The 24464-nt window shown below is 46.2% G+C and overlaps 1 protein-coding gene across 1 annotated transcript in view; it reads left to right on the forward strand.

Moving 5' to 3' along the window:
- The window catches only part of LOC130308348 (uncharacterized), a 145197-nt gene that overhangs the window by 89794 nt on the left and 30939 nt on the right, over positions 1–24464 (forward strand). Inside the window, 6 exon segments of the mRNA XM_056552245.1 lie at positions 1230–1356; positions 1440–1504; positions 1671–2046; positions 14459–15220; positions 16981–17033; positions 24075–24326. Of these exon segments, the coding sequence (XP_056408220.1) occupies positions 1230–1356; positions 1440–1504; positions 1671–2046; positions 14459–15220; positions 16981–17033; positions 24075–24326 (1635 nt within the window).

The raw sequence follows: 24464 nt of genomic DNA on the forward strand, positions 1-24464 counted from the left end.
AGGTGACACTGCTGGGACATTATACAGTAATGGAGGGGTCTGGTGATGACTGGAGAGGTGACACTGCTGGGACATTATACAGTAATGGAGGGGTCTGGTGATGACTGGAGAGGTGACACTGCTGGGACATTATACAGTAATGGAGGGGTCTGGTGATGACTGGAGAGGTGACACTGCTGGGACATTATACAGTAATGGAGGGGTCTGGTGATGACTGGAGAGGTGACACTGCTGAGAATGCTGGGACATTATACAGTAATGGAGGGGTCTGATGATGACTGAAGAGGTGACATTGCTGGGACATTATACAGTAATGGAGGGGTCTGGTGATGACTGGAGAGGTGACACTGCTGGGACATTATACAGTAATGGAGGGGTCGGGTGATGACCGGAGAGGTGACACTGCTGGCACATTATACAGTAATGGAGGGGTCTAGTGATGACCGGAGAGGTGACACTGCTGGCACATTATACAGTAATGGAGGGGTCTGGTGATGACTGGAGAGGTGACACTGCTGGGACATTATACAGTAATGGAGGGGTCTGGTGATGACTGGAGAGGTGACACTGCTGGGACATTATACAGTAATGGAGGGGTCTGGTGATGACTGCAGAGGTGACACTGCTGGGAATGCTGGGACATTATACAGTAATGGAGGGGTCTGGTGATGACTGGAGTGGTGACACTGCTGGGAATGCTGGGACATTATACAGTAATGGAGGGGTCTGGTGATGACTGGAGAGGTGACCCTGCTGGGACATTATACAGTAATGGAGGGGTCTGGTGATGACTGGAGAGGTGACACTGCTGGGACATTATACAGTAATGGAGGGGTCTGGTGATGACTGGAGAGGTGACACTGCTGGGAATGCTGGGATATTATACAGTAATGGAGGGGTCTGGTGATGACTGGAGAGGTGACACTGCTGGGACATTATACAGTAATGGAGGGGTCTGGTGATGACTGGAGAGGTGACACTGCTGGGACATTATACAGTAATGAAGGGGTCTGGTGATGACTGGAGAGGTGACACTGCTGGGACATTATACAGTAATGGAGGGGTCTGGTGATGACTGGAGATGGGACACTGCTGGGAATGCTGGGACATTATACAGTAATGGAGGGGTCTGGTGATGACTGGAGAGGTGACACTGCTGGGAATGCTGGGACATTATACAGTAACACCACTGGAGGGGTCGGGGTGATGACTGTATCATTATGTGTCAGGTTCCTATAAGGTGTCAGGACGTGGCGGTCTATTTCTCCATGGAGGAGTGGGAGTATGTAGAAGGACACAAGGATCAGTACAAGGATCAGGTCATGATGGAGGATCAGCAGCCCCTCACATCACCAGGTAATAGACATGACTATATACACACGTCCTCTCATTATTTGTATGTAAAGAATGAATTCAGTCTCTGTATGTGTTGCCTACAGTCAGATCCAGTAAGAGAACAGCACCAGAGAGGTGTCCCCGTCCTCTACTTCCACGGGATGATCAGGTAGATGGAGATATTCCCTATGATCTGTAGAAGGGCTGTGAAGCTCTTGTGGTCAGTCCCCTCACCCTCCATGACTCCTCATCTCCTGCTCATCGATAACATCCCACGTGACTTCTCCTACTGTCTGATGACTTTTACAATATTTCTTCCAAATCTTATGATTAAGGGAGAAGATCTGAATAATATTAATGCTCCAGAGACAGATGTGAGCAGTGATGAGCAGTATAAGGAGGACATTCCTACAGAGAAAGATCTGATCTATATTAATGCTACAGACATAAAGGAAGAAGACGGGACAGATGTGAGCAGTGACAAGCAGTATAAGAAGGACATTCCTACAGGGAAAGATCTGATCTATATTAATGCTACAGACATAAAGGAAGAAGAAGAGACAGATGTGAGCGGTGATGAGCAGTATAAGAAGGACATTGTTACAGGGAAAGATCTGATCTCTATTAATGCTACAGACATAAAGGAAGAAGAGACAGATGTGAGCAGTGACAAGCAGTATAAGGAGGACATTCCTACAGGTATCCGCCCAGGTGAGTAGTAACCACTAAATATAGAGAAGAGTCACAGATTCTACTTGGTAACTGGCTGCTGTAATTTCTCGGGAAGTATTGGTGTAGCTTGAGTTCTTTGGGCTCCAAAGCAAACTTTAGACCACAGGCCCTTCTGTGCGCTCTTACTATAGTTTCTACACTATTACTGTGTCATGCAAAATATTAGGCGTCTTTTGTTCACCCCACATTGTGTATATGCCCAGTTTGGCCGGTGGTAGAATACAAACCTCTCCCCATCATTCCCCCAGAGCGGCTGTGTCCTCCGGCAGATGTCACCTGGTGTTGGCTGCTCGATGATCTGATCATGTGGCCTGTACCTGGCAGACATTACTAGCTGCTCCAGAACACTTCCTGCTGTATACAAGTGGTGCGGAAATCATGGGGCAGAGAGACAGAACCAGAGACAGTTGAAGCGGTGCTCCCCCAAGGAGCTGAGACATATACCCCGGACCCCCAGAGGAGCCCCCCTTCTATGTCTGGCCCAGTCACACCCCCTGCAGCCATGATCATTACACCCCTGGATGGAAACATTGCTGCTCAGTAGAGACTGGGAGGAAGAGACCTAGATGCCGGACGATCAGTCATAGACCCTATGGGAAGGACAGTTCAGCTAAAGCCATGTCAGCAAAGTGAATGTACAGGATATGAAGCTTGAAAATAAGAACAAGTCTTCTTGTCGGTAGAGTCTAGTCAGGTGATCACTTTGGTCTCATTAGGTGAACTGCAGTGATCAGACTCCACCTCTCTCTCTGCAAAGTCAGAAGAATCATGGGAAATGTAGGCAGGATGAGAAAACCATTTATGTTCTGTGGCATAAAGGGGTACTCCGGAGGTAAAAATTTTTAAATCAACTGATGGCAGAAAGTTATACAGATCTGTAAATTATTTTAATTTAAAATCTTAACCCTTCCAGTATTTATCAGCTGCTGTATGCAAGAAGTTGTGTCTCTCTTTCCATTCTGACCACAGTACTCTCTGCTGACACTCTTTTTTATTATAAAAGTACAAAACTTATACAAAAACACAAAACAAGCTTAACCAGCTATAACATAAATAAGAAATATACTGGTACCAAAGAACAAAAACAAAACCCTGCCTAACCAGCCATCCCAGCTTTACAAAAACCTAAAATATGCCAACCCACCTAACCGAACCAAACAACACACTCACACACATACCAAAAATGAACATAAAAATAGCACTTGGCTTATCAAAATATGAAAAAAAAATTTAGCACTACCTGGCTACAACTCAAAACGATCCATATTCGGGAAACACAACAAGAAAAATTAATAAAAAAAATATATTTATATATATATATATATATATATATATATATATATATATAAACAATATACATACAAAATCACATGAACATAATAATATAGTATTTAACTAAAAATAAATATATATACACTACAGAAAACCTACAAAAACAATAGAAAACCCTACCAAAATCCCTACACTAAAACTGTACCCTCTCCCACACCACCCCTCCTGCACATGGGTCAGAGTCCATACCGTTCGTACACAAAGTCCTGTCCCTAACTGACCCATGTCAGGTCCCCAAAAGAAAAGCAAAACACCACCACCCACAAATACACCCTCCCCACCTAGCACTCCTCCCAACCAACTTACACACAAACTTATACATACTAACATATACACACTGAACCAAAGCTACCTTAGGCCCAAGTTTGGTTGCCTGTAAGCCCTTCATACCATATCAGCTTAAAACAAAACAAAAAGCTAGCGTGCACATGCATTAGCCCTCCACCAGGAAGAAGGATGGCAGACTTGATACATGAAAATTTTAAACTCCTTCCCTAACTCCCCCCTACAATTTTCCCTAATTCTATCCCTCCATTAAAACTGACCCTGCTCTCACCCTATCACTATCCCTATAACACTGCCCCTAACCAAAATAAAGGTACTCTACCTAAAAAGGTCTAGTACCTAGGGCACATCAAAAAGAAAAACCTCTCCACAGGAGAGAAGCCCAAGACTGCCATACTCCAAAGACCTGATCTTCCCGAGGTCACCGGTGATGTTCCTACAGACCTCCACCTCAGAGAGGATTTTCTGTTGGGTCGACACTAAACACTGTGCATTCCACGTGTAGTACCTAGCCACTAAACTAACTAAGAATAAAGTGCCCCGATCTCGGCCACCCAGGTTCCTGAATGCCCCATAAGCCCACTCCGGATAGGTTAGGCCGGCAAGTTGACTCCAGCCGATGGAAGCGCCCACCCTGTTGTAAACCCCTATATTAAAGGGACAATGAAGCAGGAAGTGGTCCATGCTTTCCAGCGTGTCCCCGCACTCTTCTCGGGGACATCCCCGGTCATCAGAGTTCCTGCACTTCAGGTTGTCCCTTACATATAGCTTCCCCTGAATGCAGCGCCAGGCCAAGTCCCAAAACTTCTGGGGGACTTCATGTTTAAAAGGTACAACCCCACCCTCAGATCCCGACCTGGGCAGTCCCTGAGCGCCAGAGGCTTCTGGAAATGGGTCACCAGAACCCGTTTGTCAAGGAACTGCCTTGACTGGGTCCTGATCTCCCACACTCCCAGACCCCACCGACGTATCACCTTCAGAGTCGGGGTAGCGTAAGCCGGAAGATATCCATGGGGCGTACGGAGGTCCTTCACTTGCCCTCCTCTCTCCCATTCCTGGAAGAAAGGCCGAAACCATTCCCTGCAGGAGATTACCCACGGAGGAGCCCTCTCTTTCCAGAGGTTTGCGATGTTAGCTTTCAAAAAGGTGTTCGTTAAGAACACCACAGGGTTTACCATAGATAAACCCCCTAGTCTCCTCGTGTGGTACGTAACCTCCCTCTTGACTAGGTTCATCCTGTTCCCCCATAACAGATGGAAAAACAGGCTGTAGATCCTAGTGTAGTAAGCCTCTGGCAAGATACATACGCTGCCCAGATAGATAAACAAGGGGAGCAGGTACGATTTGATCAGGTGTACCCTTTCCCTGAGGGTCATAGACCAACTCTTCCACTGGTCCACCTTCTGAGTGGCATCCTGGAGCTTACCATCCCAGATTTTGGTGGGATAATCATCCTGGCCGAATGTGATGCCTAAGACTTTTGCTGATTCTTGGGGCCCTGGAAGGGTGTCCGGGAAACGTGGGATCCCCCCCTCCCAGCCAGAGACTCTCACACTTATCCCGGTTGATCTTAGACCCGGATGCCTCCAAGTAGCGGTCCACCTCCGACATCACCACATCGACCTCCTCTCTCGAGGAGACGAAAATAGTGACATCGTCAGCGTATGCCACCACTCTCTGGGTGACATCCAGCTCCGCCAGACTCATCCCGACTCCCGCCAACCGCCCACAATCTACCCTCCGGACGAAGGCATCGATTGCGAACACGTATAAAAGCGGTCTCAAAGGACAACCCTGACGGACTCCGGACCCCACCTCAAAAGAGCGGCCAGACCAACCGTTCACCAGCGGGAAACTCTCTGCCCCTGCATACAAGATCTTAAGCCAATTAACAAAAGTACACGGTAAGCCATATCTCAGGAGGACGGACCAAAGGTACTCGTGGTTCACCCGATCAAACGCCTTGGCCTGATCCAGGGACAGCATGTACCCCTTCCAGAAACCCGCACTACTCCGCTCCACTGCCTCCCTGACACTAAGGACCGCACTTAAGGTGCTTCGGCCTGGAACAGAGCAGTGCTGATTCCCTGAAAGGAGCCGGGGTGCAAACTTCACCAGCCGACTAAACAGTATCTTGGCCAGAAGCTTTCTGTCCGTATTGAGAAGAGCTATGAGCCTCCAATTCTCAATTCGGCTGGGATCTTCACCCTTTGAGAGAAGAATCAGGGCTGACCTCCTCATTGACTTTGGTAGAGTGCCCGAGGAGAGACACTCATTGAATACCTCAGTCAAGAGGGGAGCTAAAGACTCCTTAAAGGTCCTGTACCACTCGGATGTTAAGCCATCCGGACCTGGCGACTTCTTAGGGGCGAGCACCTCGATCGCCAGTCTCACTTCCTCTTCCCTGATTTCTTCTGCCAAAACATCAAGAGAGGGGTCTACCCCTGGCTCAGGAATGGTTTCAGCCAGGAAAGCCGACATCCTGTCTCGATCTAGATCCTTCCTTCCCAAGAGGTGCGAGTAGAAGGATCTGACGACCTCCAAGATCCCTGATCTGGACCGATTCAGAGATCCCGTACTATCAATCAGTCCTGAAATGACTTTACTACTCACTGACATCTTACAGTTTCTGTAAGGGTCGGGCGAGCAGTACTTCCCGAAATCCCTCTCAAAAACTAAAGATGCGTGCCTATCGTACTGACACCCCATCAGCAAGGATTTCACTCTGGAGATATCCTCTCGGCTACCTCCAGTCGAGACGAGAAGCTCGAGTTTCCTCCTCAGACCCTGATACAAGCGATACCTGTTCAGAGACCTGAGGCTCGAGAGCTGGCGGAAGAACCCCGCAACCCGCTTCGTGAATATCTCCCACCACTCTGACTTACTACTACATAGGTCCAGTAAAGGTACCTGACTCTGAAGAAAATCCTCAAAGGACTGTCTTATCTCCACTTCCTCCAGGAGGGACGAATTCAGCTTCCAATAACCTTTTCCCATCCGGGGGGTCTCTGCAACATTCAGGTAAAACGAAATCATACAGTGGTCGGAGAACTCCACCTCATTCACGGACACTGCGGAAGAGACGGATTCCTCCTTTAAATAAAACCTATCTATCCTAGACCTGCGACTACCTTGATGATAGGTGAAACCCGTGTGGACCGAGGGGCTCCGGATGTGGGCATCCTCCAGGCGAGCTTCTCTAGCTATGCTAATCAGTGCCACACTATCGCAAGTCAGCGGACTATTGGAGCCTCTCCTATCTTGGGACCTCGTGACATTATTGAAGTCCCCTCCAAAGATCACTTGCCGACTCGTAAAAAGAAAGGGCTTAATCCTCATAAAGAGATCTTTACGGCCCCGCTTAGTTTGCGGGGCATAGATGTTAATGAGTCGGAGCTCTTGTCCCTTCATGAAGACATCTAAGATCCGGCACCTCCCCATTTCTAATTCAATAACCCGTCGGCATTCAACAGGAGCGGTAAAAAGGACCGCCACCCCACTATACGGCTCAGCCGCAAGAGACCAGTGGGAGGGACCGCGCCTCCACTCTCTCCTGGCTTTTACCAGAGAGGCTAGATCTGACAACCTGGTCTCCTGTAAAAAGAAAATGTCAGCTTCAACACAGCCGAGAAAATCAAAGGCTGCAAATCTAGCCGTATCCGACTTAATGCTGGCACAGTTAATAGATGCCAGCGTCAATGGGGTGAGTGCCGCCATACAGGGTGATTGAATTAGATGGCCTCACCCTTTATTTCTTTTTACCCTTCTTTTTAGCCCCCTCATCCCCCAAAGACGACGAGAGGGCAGGACCACTCTTACATCTTTTTTTCGACTCTGATTGGTCCATAAGGTCCCCGTCTCCTTCCGGCCCCGGTCTAGCCCTGCCCTCCGAGGAAGGTGCCTCGACAGGACAGGGCCCAGTTCCCCCCAGAGGCTCTTTCTCCCGAGGCACCCCGCCCTCACCTTGTCCTCGATACCATCTCCTCCCCCTCCTTGGAGGGGGAAGGTATCGGTTTGACAGGTCAATCAGAGGGGGGCAGTCAGGCTTCCGTTTTGGATCTGGCCCGCAGTACAAGGAACAGAGGGCTCTGACCTCTTCATTCTCCCTTTCCTTTTGCCCTTGTCTTTCTTTTTGGGCCTCTTCCCACTATCCTCATCCACACTTTCATAGTGGGAGGAATCGGAAGGGTCGGCCATATTGCCTTCCTCTCTGTGAAGTCTCCCGATCTCCTCATCTAGCACGTTCTCCTCCAGGGCTTCAGCAGTTACAGGGCCAGCTTCAGGAGCAGGGGCTAAAGCTACCCCCGCCACCTGGGCACTCTCCAGCTCCCTACTCCTTCTACGATTTTCCTCCCGCCTTAGTTTGGCGGGGCCCTTTTTCCTCCTCACTAGCCCTGTTGCGCCCCCATCCCTGCCCGTACCCTCCCCAGCCGAGGCAACTTCACAGCTCTCCTCAGCCGGAGCAGCCGCTGCACGGGCGAAGGCGCTAGGACAACGGCTAAAAGGGTGCCCGAGGACACCACACAGGTGGCACCGGATCTACCGACAGGATGCGGCCAGATGACCCACCCCACCACACAAAGCGCAGACCTGCACAGTACAGGCTGCGCTAAAGTGGGTGGGGCTGCCACACCTGTGACAGACCTTAGGTTGCCCCTGATAGAAGACCTGAATCCTATCACGTCCAAGGAAGGCGGCTGACGGAATGTGGGCAACCGTACTCCCTGAACGTTTGAGTTTGACGGAAAACGTCCAGGCCCCGGACCAGATCCCGTGCTCATCAAAGTTTTTCTTGGGCATGTCCGTCACATCCCCATACCGACCGAGCCAGGTCATGATATCATAACAAGAAAGTGACTCGTTACGGGTCAAAACTGTCACTTTCTTGACAGAGTTCTGACGGGAAATCGCCTTTACGGAGAAATCCCGCCAGCCGGGCTCGTTCTTCACCACTTCGTAGTTTGACCAGAAGAGTTCAAGACCCTCCGGCCGAACGAAACTGACGTCAAACTCAGACGAACCGTAGGGGTGAATCAGGGCAAAGATGTCACTCGCCCTGAATTCCATCTGAAGGAGGAGCTCAACCACTTTAGCGTGAGGTGGGCACGCATCCTCGCCCCTCCAAATCAGACGGACCACATTCCTACGGTTATTGTCCTGCCCGGGTGTTGGGAGGGACCAGACCACCTCCCCATTCTGCTCTCGGAAAGCCCCCAAACTGTGCCTCTCTATCCAGAAAGACAGATCAACCTCACCCCTTCCCTCTACCTGGATCGACCTGTCACCCCTGCGTAGAGCCTCCAGGAGGCGCTGTTGCAAGTGGCCTCCAGAGCCGGACGGAGACGGGGACCCCCCTGAACCCCCGGCAGTGACATTGGCATAGCTCCTAGGAGCAGTCACTACCGGGGGGGCAGCCGGACCAGACACACACCTAGACCCAGAACCAGACCCAGAACCATTAATACCACCATTCACACCACTACTCTCATCATCTTTATTTCCTTTCATGCTAGACTTCCCATTCATACCTCTACTACTACTACCACCAACATTCATTCCACTGACACTCCCACATACACTCCTCTCATCCACAACACTACTACACCCATCATTCTCACATCTTGCACTCATAGCATCCTGCCTAATAAATTCTGGGCTGGCTGGGACTTGTAGTGTTGCTGGCTTTAAATAGATTTTCTGTTCTGGCTTAGCTGCTGGGGTCGACGCTAATGGCTCCTTCTCCATGGGTGATGTGAATTCCGAAGTCTGGGGCTGCCCCTCCAAGCGCACCCTAGCTCCTCCCACAGTGCCTGGACTTAGTTTGCCCAGCTGCATGGGCTCTGCCGCTGATCCTTGCGCCCGGACACTCCCCCCCCCTCACAGAGGAGTGCCCCGCAGCGCCCGCAGAACACACAGTACTCGGGGGACTGCCCACCGAGCACATGGACCCACCGCTCTCTGCCACAGGCGCCCGGACACTCCCCCCCCCCCCCCCTCACAGGGGAGTGCCCTGCAGCGTCGCCAATGCCGACGGCACTCGGGGAACCGCCCCCCGAGCACACGGCAGCATAGCTTGCCTCGCCACTGCCCACCATGAGCCCATCCTGCCCCTCCCTACCGGCAGGATGGGTGGGCTTCACATCTATTGCGTCCACATCCTTTCCTGACGCCATGCTGTATCCCCTATGCTGGCTCCGTTCCACCACAGAAACGGAGTCTGGCAGTCTGGGGGGCCCAGCAGCCTGAACCAGCTTTGCAGCTGGCCCAGACTGCTGGAAAGGAACAAACACGTACTTCACTGATTCTTGTGTCTTTTGCTTTTTCCTCTTCACTGCCACATCATCACAGAGATCCTCACCAAAGGTGAAATGCTGGAGGTGTGCTGGGGACTCCTGCATGACTATCGCCCTTAGCAATCCCCCAGCCTCACTCTCCACATCATCCTCCTCGCTCTCACTTGAAGGAAGAGCCACCTGGGCCGGTTCAATATAGGTGGCCTGGGTGTCACAGGGAGCAGCCACAGACACAGCGTCTTCCTCCACATTCTCATCCTTTTCCTCATCACCACCATCCTCACTTTCTTCACCGCCACTACTCTCCCCATCATCCACCTCACCTGGGGATTTCGTGGCGGCAAACCGGTCTTCATTAATCAGCTTTTCCTGGAAAAGACCGCTTTCCTCCAGGATCTCGTCTCTCCTCTCCTCCAGCTTCACAATCTCGCTTTTCAGCGCTGTGATCCTCTTTCTTAGCTCTGGCCTGTTCTTTTTGGACCCCGTGCTCACCAGATTCTGAGCCACACGTAGATCCTCCCTGGCCATCCTCAGCTCCTTACCGCACTGGTCATATTCCGCAAAGCGTGCAGCCATGCGGAAGCAGTATGTATCGCTCGACTCCTTGGGCCCTCTCTCTGCCCACATCTCCACTCTTTTCCTCCTCGCCTCGCCTTCCTCCAGATCTCTGGTTGGCACCCGTCGCCGTGGAAGCAGAGCCTGCATTGCTGCAGACTCTGCCAGATTTTCTTCCTCCGGCCGGAACAATGGCTGTTGCAGTTTTCTCTCCACCCCCCGCCAGCGTGGAAGAACGGAGAGTGGAGGCTCGAGATTTCCGGGGCTCCATGCAGGGGAGGCTCTCCCCAAGAGTCTGCCACCCTCCTGGGAAAAGCAGTTAGAACACTCTGTAGTCCTCTTGGAAGTCCTGGAGAGCTCAAACAGGGACACACCCGCACGCTTCTCACACTGGTGTGTTTCACAGGAAGTGCTCTCTGCTGACACCTCTGTCCTTGTCAGGAACTGCTTTGCAATGGGGATTTGTTCCTACTCTAGACAATTCCTGACCCTGACAGACCTGATCTGGATCATTGCGGGGAAATCGCGATGTCCCGATAAGCTGAGAGGACGGTGGATCGGTTCTCCAAGGCTCCAGTCAGCCATGGCAGGCTGGAACAATGTAGTACTAATAACACTGATTAATGCTACGGCATAACATTGTTCAGTGTATGCAATCAAGGATTGCATGTAATAGTGCCCTATGGGGACTAAAAAATTGTGTTAAAAAACAAATAAAAAATTAATAAATGTGATTTAACCCCTTCCCCTAATAAATGTTTGAATCACCCCCCTTTTCCCATATAAAAAAAAATGTAAACAAAAATAAACATATGTGGTATTGGCGTAAATGTCTGAACTATAAAAATGTAACTATAATGAAACCGCACGGTCAATGGTGTATACTTTAAAAAAAAAAAATACCAAAGTCCAGAATTGCGTATATTTGGTCACTATGTATACCCTAAAAAAATGAATAAAAAGTGATAAAAAAGTCCCATAAATTTTTTTTTTAAATGGTACCGATAAAAACTACAGATCACATACAGGATCTGTACAAAAAGTGACCCTCACACATCCCTGTATATGGAAAAATAATACTGGGAACACTGCCTGCGCCTAATGTGTGGGGGAACACGGCCTGCGCCTAATGTGTGGGGGAACACTGCCTGCGCCTAATGTGTGGGGGAACACTGCCTGCCTAATGTGTGGGGGAACACTGCCTGCGCCTAATGTGTGGGGGAACACTGCCTGCGCCTAATGTGTGGGGGAACACTGCCTGCGCCTAATGTGGGGGAACACTGCCTGCGGCCTAATGTGTGGGGGAACACTGCCTGCGGCCTAATGTGTGGGGGAACACTGCCTGCGCCTAATGTGTGGGGGAACACTGCCTGCGCCTAATGTGTGGGGGAACACTGCCTGCGCCTAATGTGTGGGGGAACACTGCCTGCGCCTAATGTGTGGGGGAACACTGCCTGCGCCTAATGTGTGGGGGAACACTGCCTGCGCCTAATGTGTGGGGGAACACTGCCTGCGCCTAATGTGTGGGGGAACACTGCCTGCGCCTAATGTGTGGGGAAACACTGCCTGCACCTGTGTCTTAATGATTTTGTTCTTTAATGGTTTTGTTCCTTTTGTGCACCTATGTATAAATATATACTTAAATATATACCTCCTATTTTTTGAATTTGAAAAAATCATATTTTATTTTTCCAATTAAGAGGGATTCGCTGAATGCGAATATGAAACTGGTGGGGTTCAGTACCTCCAACAAGGATAAGAACCGCTGCCCCAAATGAAACGAAAGTGAAAAAACCCTGAGTCCTTAACCTCTTGCCGCAGAACGCCGGGTTTATACGGCTCTGCGGCACAGGAGGGTTATGAAGCGAGCTCAGGAGTTGAGCTCGCATCATATTCATATGGTCCCGGCTGCTATCAGCAGCCAGGACCCGTGGTTAATGCCGGACATCTCCGTTCCGGCAGATGTCCGGCATTAATTCTTTAGACGTGGCGATCAAAGTTGATCGCTGCGTCTAAAGTGAAAGTAAAAGCATCCTGGCAGCTCAGTCTGGCTTATCGGGACATCGTGATAAAATCGCAATGTCCCGATCAGCTAGGACGCAGCAGGAGGGCGCCTTACCTGCCACCTGCACGTCCGATTGATTGCTCCAAGCCTGAAATCCAGACTTGTGCAATCAACCGCGGGTAACACTGATCAATGCAAAGCTATGGCTTTGCAGGGATCAGTATAAGAGATCAGTGTGTGCATTGTTATAGTCCCCTATGAGACCTATAACACTGCAAAAAAAAAAGTGAACAAAAAAAGTTAAGATCATTTAACCCCTTCCCTAATAAAAGTCCAAATCACCCCCCTTTTCCCATAAAAAAAAAAACTGTGTAAATAAAAATAAACATATGTGGTATCGCTGCGTGCGTAAATGTCCGAACTATAAAAATATCGTTAATTAAACCGCACGGACAATGGCGTACGCGCAAAAAAATTCCAAAGTCCAAAATAGCGTATTTGTGGTCACTTTTTATAACATAAAAAAATGAATAAAAAGCGAGTCAAAAAGTCCGATCAATACAAAAATTGTACTGGTAAAAACTTTAGATCATGGTGCAAAAAATGAGCCCTCATACCGCCCCATACGCGGAAAAATAAAAAAGTTTATAGGGGTCAGAAGATGACAATTTGAAACGTATACATTTTCCTGCATGTAGTTATGATTTTTTTCCAGAATTACGACAAAATCCAACCTATATAAGTAGGGGATCATTATAACCGTATGGACCTACAGAATAAAGATAAGGTGTCATTTTTACCGAAAAATGGACTGTGTTGAAACAGAAGCCCCCAAAATGTACTAAATGGTGTTTTTTCTTCCATTTTGTTGCACAATGATTTTTTTTTTCCGTTTCGCCGTAGATTTTTGAGTAAAATGACTGATGTCATCACAAAGTAGAATTGGTGGCGCAAAAAATAGGCCTTCATATGGATTTTTAAGTAAAAAGGGTTTAGGTTGAAAGGGTTATTATTTTTAAAAGGTAAGGAGGAAAAAACGAAAGTTTAAAAATGGAATGTCCTTAAACGGGCACTGTCATGGCAGGCGGGAGCGAGCGCATTGGCTCCCCGGCCACTGGCCGGGAGGCCACTCCTCCCGCACATGTCGGCGCTTCTGCTGCCCCTGCACGCTGAAGTATGTATGCATGTTTAGGGGGAGATCGTGGTCTTAAACGGGGGTTGGGGAGAGCGGGGTTCGGGGTTTTAACACCGGGGGGGGGGGGGGGGGGGTACATGGTAGCGTGGCCCTAACTTATTATTATTTTCAACACAGGGTGCCTCCAGCTGTTTCACAACTACGACTCCCAGCATGCCCTGACAGCCAATAGATGTCAGGGCAAGCTGGGAGTTGTAGTGGTGAAACAGCTGGAGGCATCCTGTATAGCTGAACTAAGGGCGGAAGTGTTGGCCCCAGCAGGCATCAGTGACGTGGTGCCTGCTGAGGAAGTCTGCCTGGTAGTGAGCACACTACCAGGAAGACAAAAAGCCATTTTTTATATAGTAAAAAAAAAATGGAAATAGGCAGGGACAGGAAAAAAATAAATGGTGGGAGCTACTCTTTAAGGGGTTAAAGCATTTTTTTAAACATAAGGAAAGCTATACAAGTTGGATGATGATACTGACCTGATGGATAATTATAACGTCAGTTGTGACATCACGCTGTATGGTAGACGATGAAAAAAACCCAAATCTGCAAAATTGCATTTTATTTTAATTGAATTTTATCACACAACTTTTTCTCTGTTTCACAGTATATTTTATAGTAACACAAAAGGTGTCATTACAATGTAAAATTGGTCCCACAAAAAACTAACTCTCATGTGACTCTTTAGATGGAAAAATGTAAATAAGGTTAATACTCAATCTGTGTTATTCTCTGCAGATTCTTGTAGCAGGAGATCAGAGGAGAATCTTATATCTTCAGATTATAAAGCAGATGATGATATCACACAAGATACATATGAAGAACATTCCATTATCCCAGATACACCCTCAGCCCTTCACAGCCAAGATCTCTCATCTCATCCTTATATACAGGTCCTGTCTTCTCACTCATCACAGGATGGTAAGAAAAAGAAAAGCCACAGAAGGGGTGTTGGACATCAACGAGCTCATACAGGAAAGAAACCATATTTATGCTCAGAATGTGGGAAATGTTTTACTAAGAAATCACATCTTGTTCAACATCGAAGAACTCACACAGGGGAGAAGCCATTTTCATGTCCAGAATGTGGGAAATGTTTTTCCGACAAATCAAGTCTTGTTATACATAAAAGAACTCACACAGGGGAGAAGCCATTTTCATGTTCAGCATGTGGAAAATGTTTTACTGACAAATCAAGTCTTGTTAAACATTATAGGACTCACACAGGGGAGAAGCCATTTTCATGTTCAGAATGTGGAAAGTGTTTTACTGACAAAGCAAGTCTTGTTAGACATCAAAGAACTCACACAGGGGAGAAGCCATTTTCATGTTCAGAATGTGGGAAATGTTTTACTTGGAAATCAGATGTTACTCGACATCAAAGAACTCACACAGGGGAGAAACCATATTCATGTTCAGAATGTGGGAAATGTTTTCGTCATCATTCAACTTTTGTTAAGCATAAAATAACTCACAAAGGAGAGAAGCCAATTCGGAGCAGTAAATGATGCAGATAACACATCTATATATTAACAATGTACATAGGATATCTGACATTTATACATATATCATATACTGCATCTCCAAACTTGTTCCCAATTGTTAATAAAAGTTTTCTTTTAGAACGTAGTCACCGATCCAGCGATGTCATCACTATAGTTTACATGGTAGGAAAAGAGTGTGATATATGGTTGTGATATTCACTGCTCCTCATGGAGAAGACCCAACAGGCATAATCCATGGGGAGCTGCTACTGGAGACCCAAACACCTCAGAGAGAAGGGACTTATTCCAGTGATGAAGAATTCCAGGACGGTCCGGGCTTCACCTGCTGAGACCCTTTTAGAAAGGTTGTGTTATCCCGATCCTAGCTGATCATGTGGTGTCTGATCACTGGACACCTCAGTCTGTGCTCTGCTGTTTCTGCAGCTCCCATAGTGAATGTACCTCCTACCTACCTGGGGACACTGGGGTCCCTGTTATTGAGATACTGGGGATAGATGACACAACCCCCTCACCACCCCGTGATGTACCTTTATGTTATGGGCAGGATTACTTTCCTGAGCGTCTCAGTAGTTTAACCCTATGGATGCCGCAGTCAGTACTGATTGCGGCATCTATACGTTTTTTTTAATTATTCTTTATTGATTTTACATGATTTTACATAATCATGACTACAGCAAGTATAGCACATATTGTTTCACATTACAATGCATCACATAATTGCCATTTATCCAATGCGGGTCATCTACATCATATAAATACATAGTACCCCATTATATGGACATCCAAAATCATCATTCTGCAGTCACGATTCCTTAAAGGGGTATTCCAGGCCAAAACTTTTTTTTTATATATATCAACTGGCTCCGTAAAGTTAAACAGATTTGTAAATGACTTCTATTAAAAAATCTTAATCCTTCCAATAGTTATTAGCTTCTGAAGTTGAGTTGTTTTTTTCTGTCTAACTGCTCTCTGATGACTCACGTCCCGGGAGCTGTGCAGTTCCTATGGGGATATTCTCCCATCATGCACAGCTCCCGGGACGTGACATCATCATTGAGCAGTTAGACAGAAAACTTCAGAAGCTAATAACTATTGGAAGGATTAAGATTTTTTAATAGAAGTAATTTACAAATCTGTTTAACTTTCCAGAGCCAGTTGATATATATAAAAAAAAAGGTTTTGCCTGGAATACCCCTTTAAATAACACCCAAATTTTATAACGTCTCAACCCAATCCCTCCCTGGCAGGCGAAGAGAAAAAAAAAATGTAAAAAGGAAACTCAAGTCTCAAATACCCTCCTCCCACTTACTCAACACTTGAAAGCAACTTTTTCCCCTTTTCTTATTGGCTGAATATTTTGTCCATGCAAATTCATATCTTTTTATCTTATCCACAGTGTTCTTCCATTCCACAATATCCAGTGTTCCTTCCCCCATCCATTTTCTAAGAATTAAAGGGGTACTCTGAACTGTTCCGAACGCTGGAGCCAGGAGCTTGTGACGTCAATGCCCGGCCCCTCATTATGTCATGCCCCGCCCCCTCAATGCAAGTCTATGGGAGGGGGCGTGACGGCTGTCACGCCCCCTCCCATAGACTTGCATTGAGGGGCGGGGCTATTATGTCACGAGCTCCCGGTGCCAGCTCCAGCGTTCAGAACAATTTGTCCCAAACGCTGAGCAGCGGAGTACCCCTTTATGTGCTTCAATCAACCTTTTTATAAATATTTGCAAACCTTTTTTTTCCTTGATTTATCAGTGAAAGTGTCTCTAATCCTATTAAACATCTCAGTGTTCCGAGTGGTGCTTATTGTGAGAGAGATTTGGATATACATGAATAAAAAGAGCTCATCGATAAGATTAAAGGGGTATTCCAGGAAAAAAATGTTTTATATCAACTGGCTCCAGAAAGTTAAACAGATTTGTAAATTACTTCTATTAAAAAATCTTAATCCATTCAATAATTATTAGCTGCTGAAGTTGAGTTGTTGTTTTCTGTCTGGCAACAGTGCTCTCTGCTGACATCTCTGCTTGTCTCAGGAACTGCACAGAGTAGAAGAGGTTTGTTATGGGGATTTGCTTCTAAACTGGGCGGTTCCTGAGACACGTGTCATCAGAGAGGACTTAGACAGAAAAGAACAACTCAACTTCATCAGTTCATAAGTACTGAAAGGATTAAGATTTTGTAATAGAAGTAATTTACAAATCTAAAAAAATTGGGGTATGTGCAGCTCACAATATAAATTAATCGAGGCTAAATGGAAAGTATTTACACCAAAAAAATACTAGTACAAAATAATATATAAGGAAAAAAAGGGGGGGTACCAAATGCCTCTAGACTAATACCATAAAATGGTACATGATGATGGAATTACAGAAAAAATAAATAAATCGGACTGTGCTTCACTTTAAATGATGTACAAATTTAATATAAAAAATATTACAAATAAGACATAAAATAAATAATGCAAATCTAATACATAAATGCCTCCTACCACAGGGCCCTTGTGGGGAGGTATGATATTTGAATACAAAGCATATATTAAAAATGTTTAAAATATAGCATGTGAATTACGTTCTACCGCTATCCCAATATATTGCAAACCGACATAGTGTACTTTTGTGCGGTACACTCCGTTCTCATGTGATTTAGAACAGTTCACAAAGTGATATAGTTACCAACTCCTAAGGGTAGTTTTGGCTGGACGTCCGAGAGATGGATATGTGAGGGCTGTGTCCAGCGCTAGCATGCGCTTACGGTGATGGGCCCGGATGCCACAGGCCAAAAAGGTCACCGGTCACGGAGTAATTGCAGGCTCGATGGCAGATGTAGTGGAGGCTGTGTCCAGCGCTGGCATGCGCTTGCGGTGACGGGCCCGGTTGCCGCAGGCCGAAGAGAAGTCACCGGTCACGGAGTGGCTCCGGAGGTGGAGATGTACTCGGAGATAGATGGATCTTGCTCCGGAAACAAGGAAAGGAAAGCCTCGTGGAAGATCTCTCGGCGTCTGGTGGAATGGCGGATGGATTACAGCCAGGTGTAAAATCAGCAGATGATGGAGTTGTGTCGGAGGTAAGTGATGGCGGTTTGTGGATTGCGGTGGTCATGCGGTAAATATTTATTTCTCTAGACGCGTTTCAGGGTACTTTATATATGACCCTTTCCTCAGTAGGGATATCTCTTACTGAGGAAAGGGTCATATATAAAGTACCCTGAAACGCGTCTAGAGAAAGAAATATTTACCGCATGACCACGTCCAGCCAAAACTACCCCTAGGAGTTGGTAACTATATCACTTTGTGAACTATTCTAAATCACATGAGAACGGAGTGTACCGCACAAAAGTACACTATGTCGGTTTGCAATATATTGGGATAGCGGTAGAACGTAATTCACATGCTATATTTTAAATATTTTTAATATATGCTTTGTATTCAAATATCATACCTCCCCACAAGGGCCCTGTGGTAGGAGGCATTTATGTATTAGATTTGCATTATTTATTTTATGTCTTATTTGTAATATTTTTTATATTAAATTTGTACATCATTTAAAGTGAAGCACAGTCCGATTTATTTATTTTTTCTGTAATTCCATCATCATGTACCATTTTATGGTATTAGTCTAGAGGCATTTGGTACCCCCCCTTTTTTTCCTAATTTACAAATCTGTTTAACTTTCCAGTTGATATATAGCATTTTTTTTTTCCTGGATAACCCCTTTAAACCTAGAGCCAATTTTAGCGAAGGGAAGTAATTTACCCCCCTCGCATATATGATGCACCCTACTGATCCCTTTATTAACCCAAAGGTGAGTATTATCAATAGATTCTAATTCAGATATATTAACATTTTTCCAAAGTGGAGAGTAATTAGTGCTCCCCCATATCCCTAATTCCCTTTTAATATATTGCCAAAGTTTATCGAATAACTGACAAGAACTACTCTTAGCAACGTCTACTCCTCTAAGTTGCCCTTGTTCCAATAAGCAAAATATATGCTCAAATTTATGTTTCTTCATTAACCTCTTAAGGACGCAGGGCGTACCTGTATGCCCTGTGCCCGGTATTTAAAATAGCCCCCGCGTCATACCGGGTCGGTCCTGGCGGCTTATGATAGCACAGATCGTTGTGCTGCGCGCTATTAACATTTCAGACGCGGCGATCAAAGTTGATCGCCACGTCTAAAACAAAAGTAAAAGCTTCCCGGCAGCTCAGTCGGGCTGATCGGGACTATCGTGATAAAATCGCAATGTCCCGATCAGCTAGGATGAGAGCGGAGGTCCCCTTACCTTGCTCCATCGCGTCCGACCGGCGTTTGATTGCTCCAAGCCTGAGCTACAGGTTTGAGCAATCAACCCAGTATAAGAAATCAGTGTGTGCAGTGTTATAGTATCCTATGGGATAACAATGATCAGTGTAAGAGATCAGTGTGTGCAGTATTATAGTCCCCCATGGGATAACAATGATCAGTATAAGAGATCAATGTGTGCAGTGTTACAGACTCCTATGGGATAATAATGATCAGTGTAAGAGATCAGTGTGTGCAGTGTTATAGTCTCCTATGGGATAATAATGATCAGTATAAGAGATCAGTGTGTGCAGTGTTATAGTCTCCTATGGGATAACAATGATCAGTATAAGAGATCAGTGTGTGCAGTGTTATAGTCTCCTATGGAATAACAATGATTAATGTAAAAGATCAGTGTGGGCAGTGTTATAGCCTCCTATGGGATAACAATGATCAGTGTAAGAGATCAGTGTGTGCAGTATTATAGTCCCCCATGGGAAAACAATGATCAGTATAAGAGATCAATGTGTGCAGTGTTACAGACTCCTATGGGATAATAATGATCAGTATAAGAGATCAGTGTGTGCAGTGTTATAGTCTCCTATGGGATAATAATGATCAGTATAAGAGATCAGTGTGTGCAGTGTTATAGTCTCCTATGGGATAACAATGATCAGTATAAGAGATCAGTGTGTGCAGTGTTATAGTCTCCTATGGGATAACAATGATCAGTATAAGAGATCAGTGTGTGCAGTGTTATAGTCTCCTATGGGATAACAATGATTAGTATAAGAGATCAGTGTGTGCAGTGTTATAGTCTCCTATGGGATAACAATTATTAGTATAAGAGATCAGTGTGTGCAGTGTTATAGTCTCCTATGGGATAATTTTGATCAGTATAAGAGATCAGTGTGTGCAGTGTTATAGTCTCCTATGGGATAATAATGATCAGTATAAGAGATCAGTGTGTGCAATGTTATAGTCTCCTATGAGATAACAATGATCAGTATAAGAGATCAGTGTGTGCAGTGTTATAGGCCCCTATGGGATAATAATGATCAGTATAAGAGATCAGTGTGTGCAGTGTTATAGTCTCCTATGGGATAATAATGATCAGTATAAGAGATCAGTGTGTGCAGTGTTATAGGTCCCTATGGGAGCTATAACTCTGCAAAAAAAAGTGGAAAAAAAAGTGAATAAAGGCCATGTAACCCCTTCCCTAATAAAACTTTGAATCACCCCCCTTTTCCCATAAAAAGAAAATGTGTAAATAAAAATAAACATATGTGGTATCGTCGCGTGCGGAAATGTCCGACTTATAAAAATATATTGTTAATTAAACCGCACGGTCGATGGCGTACGCGCAAAAAAATTCCAAAGTACAAAATAGCGTATTTGTGGTCACTTTTTATATCATGAAAAAATGAATAAAAAGCGATCAATAAGTCAAATCAATACAAATATAGTACCGATAAAAACTTCAGAACACGGTGCAAAAAATGAGCCCTCATACCGGCCCGTACGATTCAAGTTGTTTATTGTCTTCTAATTAAGTATATTTTAATAAAGTTACTTACAGTTAAAGGGAACCTGTAATCAGTTTTATGCTGCCAAAACCACCGGCAGTATAAAACAGGCACTGCGATTGCGGGACAAAATGAATTACACTCAGGTCACCCAGATGTTTCAGAGTAATCATAATTTATAAATGCTGCCGCTACCTGGCAACTATTCCTTAGTCTCAGGACTAGTTACCCAGGTCCCTGTGCAAAATATAACTGGGAAAATAGTGAGAAAACATGTTTAAACAACCGCCTCTCAAAAACTGAAACATTGCGCTGGTTGTTTAAAAAAAAAAAAAAAAAAAATCCTTTTTATCCTGGCTCCTAGATTCAAAACTAATTTGTTAAAGGAGTGCTCTGCTACTTTACTCCTTATCCCCTATCGACAGGATAGGGGATAAGTGTCTGATCCTGAGGGGACCCTGCACAGTGCCCTGGCTCCCTTTGCACGTGAAGCGGGGTTATCTACAGCGCTCATGTATTTCTAGCTCTTCCATAGAGATGAATGCGCTAGGAAGGCGACATGCAGGAAATCATGAGGGGTTTCTGTGGTCGGACCCCTTGCGATCAGAAACGATATACAGTGGTCCCTCAACATACGATGGTAATCCGTTCCAAATGAACCATAGTTTGTTGAAACCATCGTATGCTGAGGGATCCGTGCAATGTAAAGTATAGGAAGCTGTACTCACCCGCCGCTCCGGACCCATCACCGCTGCCCTGGATGTTGCCCTCCATCGCTGCCGCCTCATCCCCGTGGTGGCCCCGATGCTCCAGACTTCTCTGCTTCCCTGGGATCCTCGCTCTCCGTCGCCGTCATCACGTCACTACACACGCACGCCGCTCCTATTGGATGATGGGACGGCGTGCGCGCGACGTGATGATGACGAAGAGCACCGGCGATGGAGGGGATCGTGAAGATGACGCTCCGGAGCCCCGAGGACAGGTAAGTGACCATCACCGGAGCACACGGGGCACCGTAAACGGCTATCCGGTGGCAGCTGAAGCAGTCTGCGCTGCCGGATAGCCGTTTATGCGATGGCCCCGACATACAAAAGCATCGTATGTTGATGCTGCCTCTGAGAGGCCATCACATGTTGAAATTATCGTATGTCGGGACCATTGTAGGTCGGGGGGTCACTGTATCCTGTGTATAGTGGATAAGAAGTAAAGTAGTAAAGTACCCCTTTAAGCTCTGTAGTATACAGGATTAGGTCAGTAACAGTATGATGGTAATATGGATGGTGATATTTCCTCTTTCCTTCATTACTCATTGAACTCACGGGCTCTTGTTTTTCTTGTCCTGTGTTTAAAATATTTTTTTCATAGATGATGGGGAAGATGGCAGGCATGCACTGGGGGCGACCACAAGGGGTTGGAAGGTCGGGGTCCCAGGCCTTGAGCTGTGTGAGGGGCCCCAAAATGTCTGATGGCAGTCCTGTATCCTCGCTCACTAATAGATGCATTATTTTTTTTAAATCTATTAGATATAGCTTTGGCAAAAAGTTTTAACATCTGTATTGAGCAACGATATAGGGTGGTATGCGCCCATGTCTGAAGCCTCTTTTCCTTTTTTTTTTTATTAAAACAATATTAGCTTCCCTCATTGACCTGGCCATGACTCCCCCTTTACAAGATTCATCAAGTCACTTTAAATTCTTGAGTTAATCACCCAAAATTCTTCAAGTTCTTTATTTCATTTTTATTTTCCATCTATGTACTTATTCATCTGTTGTCTTTGTACTGGGCTCATTTACATTAGCAGAGAATAGTGACTATGTTGGTCATTGTCGATCCGTCACTTAGGGCGGATGGGCAAAAGGAAGGGACATTGGTTATTATTGGCCAGTTAGGGCTCAATACTCCCTGCCCTCCTTCATGACACGAAGGGCTGCTGGTCTCATGATGGAGACACTATAAAAAAAACTTCCAGTGGAGGGGCACAGTCAGATGGTGCAGTTCCTGTCCGGTATTCTGCTGTTCGGAAATTCTTTTTTACCTTACCAGATGTCATCTACCTCCACACTGCCTCATTTTGCAACGTTCAACCACGGTGGAACTCAACATTATACATGTTAGACTGCCTGTACCATCATTGCAAAGCAGTGACAGACTTCCTAATGCAGCAGATAAATAATTTTTTGAGCCAGTGTGACTTTCAGCATAGGGACTGGCAGCTAATAAGGGACACCTGTGGCATGCTCAGGCCTTTCGAGGAGGCTACCAGGATTGTCAGTAAGGAGAACAATAGAATTAGTGACAATGCCGCTGATATTCCTTTTAGAGCAAATGCTAACGGTGATAATTGAAGGAGATGGAGGAGAGTTCCCATCTGGCTGTTGAGGAGGTGGACTTTGATGAGGTATTGAAAGAGCTTTATTGATCATTCAGTCGTCATTACGAATCATACAATAAATTACAATCACACAAAGAAGGACGGTACAATATACAGCACAGGTTCCCTAAGCTATACACTATACCGCATGCTGCACTAACATTCTGCTCCATCACTCGATATCGAAGAATCAAAGTCGAAAAACAAATTACAGTCTGTGATCGGGGAGTGGTGTGGGATCTATGGGGTAGGGAGGGATGGATCACAGGGCCAAACTACTAGGCAAACATATGGGGAGGTGGGGAATTAGAGGAGCGTTAGTTCCAGACCGTCCAAGATGGAATAATCTAAGCAGGATGTGGATTAGTCTGTGGCAGTCCCTGACGGATATGTCCTCCCTGTTGTAGATGAGGCGGTTCCTGGCCAGCCATATAGCGTCCTTAGAACAGTTCATAAGGCAACAGGCCTCCTGGATGGCCTCCATGTCGTGAACCCCAGGAAAAAGTCCATAAAGCACCGAATGGTATGATAGGTTGTTCCTGGGTACAGAGTCTCTCAGTTCAAGTTCCAGGGTGATCAATAGACCAAAGCCACAGGCATGCATAAATGACCTCAGAGACAGACCTCCCTGAATGACCATCCATGACAAGTCCTTGTGTCCATTGTTTAGCCTTACAGAGGCTACATCATCCCAGACAGTCTCTGCAGTGGCCTTAAGGAGCCCTGGTATGAGCTCCTTCAAGTCCAAAGCTCTGATGAGTTTGTACACAGTCTTAGGCTTCCACAGGTCGGGCTTCAGTCCCTCCAGTTCCTTTATGAACCGAACAACATCCCCCTAGAACCAGGGAGTGTACCAGTTGTAAGAGATCGAGCTGTCCCACTTGTCACAGCTGAGCCTTTTCCAGAGGGGCAGAAGAAACAGGCAAGAAATGGACCTGCCCGCTGAGCCAGTCTTTTCAACCAGAGTCTTCTGCACGCTGACACATACATAAGAAGCCCACAGCAGAGTGGGGATATCAGGGATGCCCTTCCCACCCTTGCAGGGCTCCAAATACATCAC

This window comes from Hyla sarda, chromosome 1 (assembly GCF_029499605.1).
Source record: "Hyla sarda isolate aHylSar1 chromosome 1, aHylSar1.hap1, whole genome shotgun sequence".
Taxonomy (NCBI): domain Eukaryota; kingdom Metazoa; phylum Chordata; class Amphibia; order Anura; family Hylidae; genus Hyla; species Hyla sarda.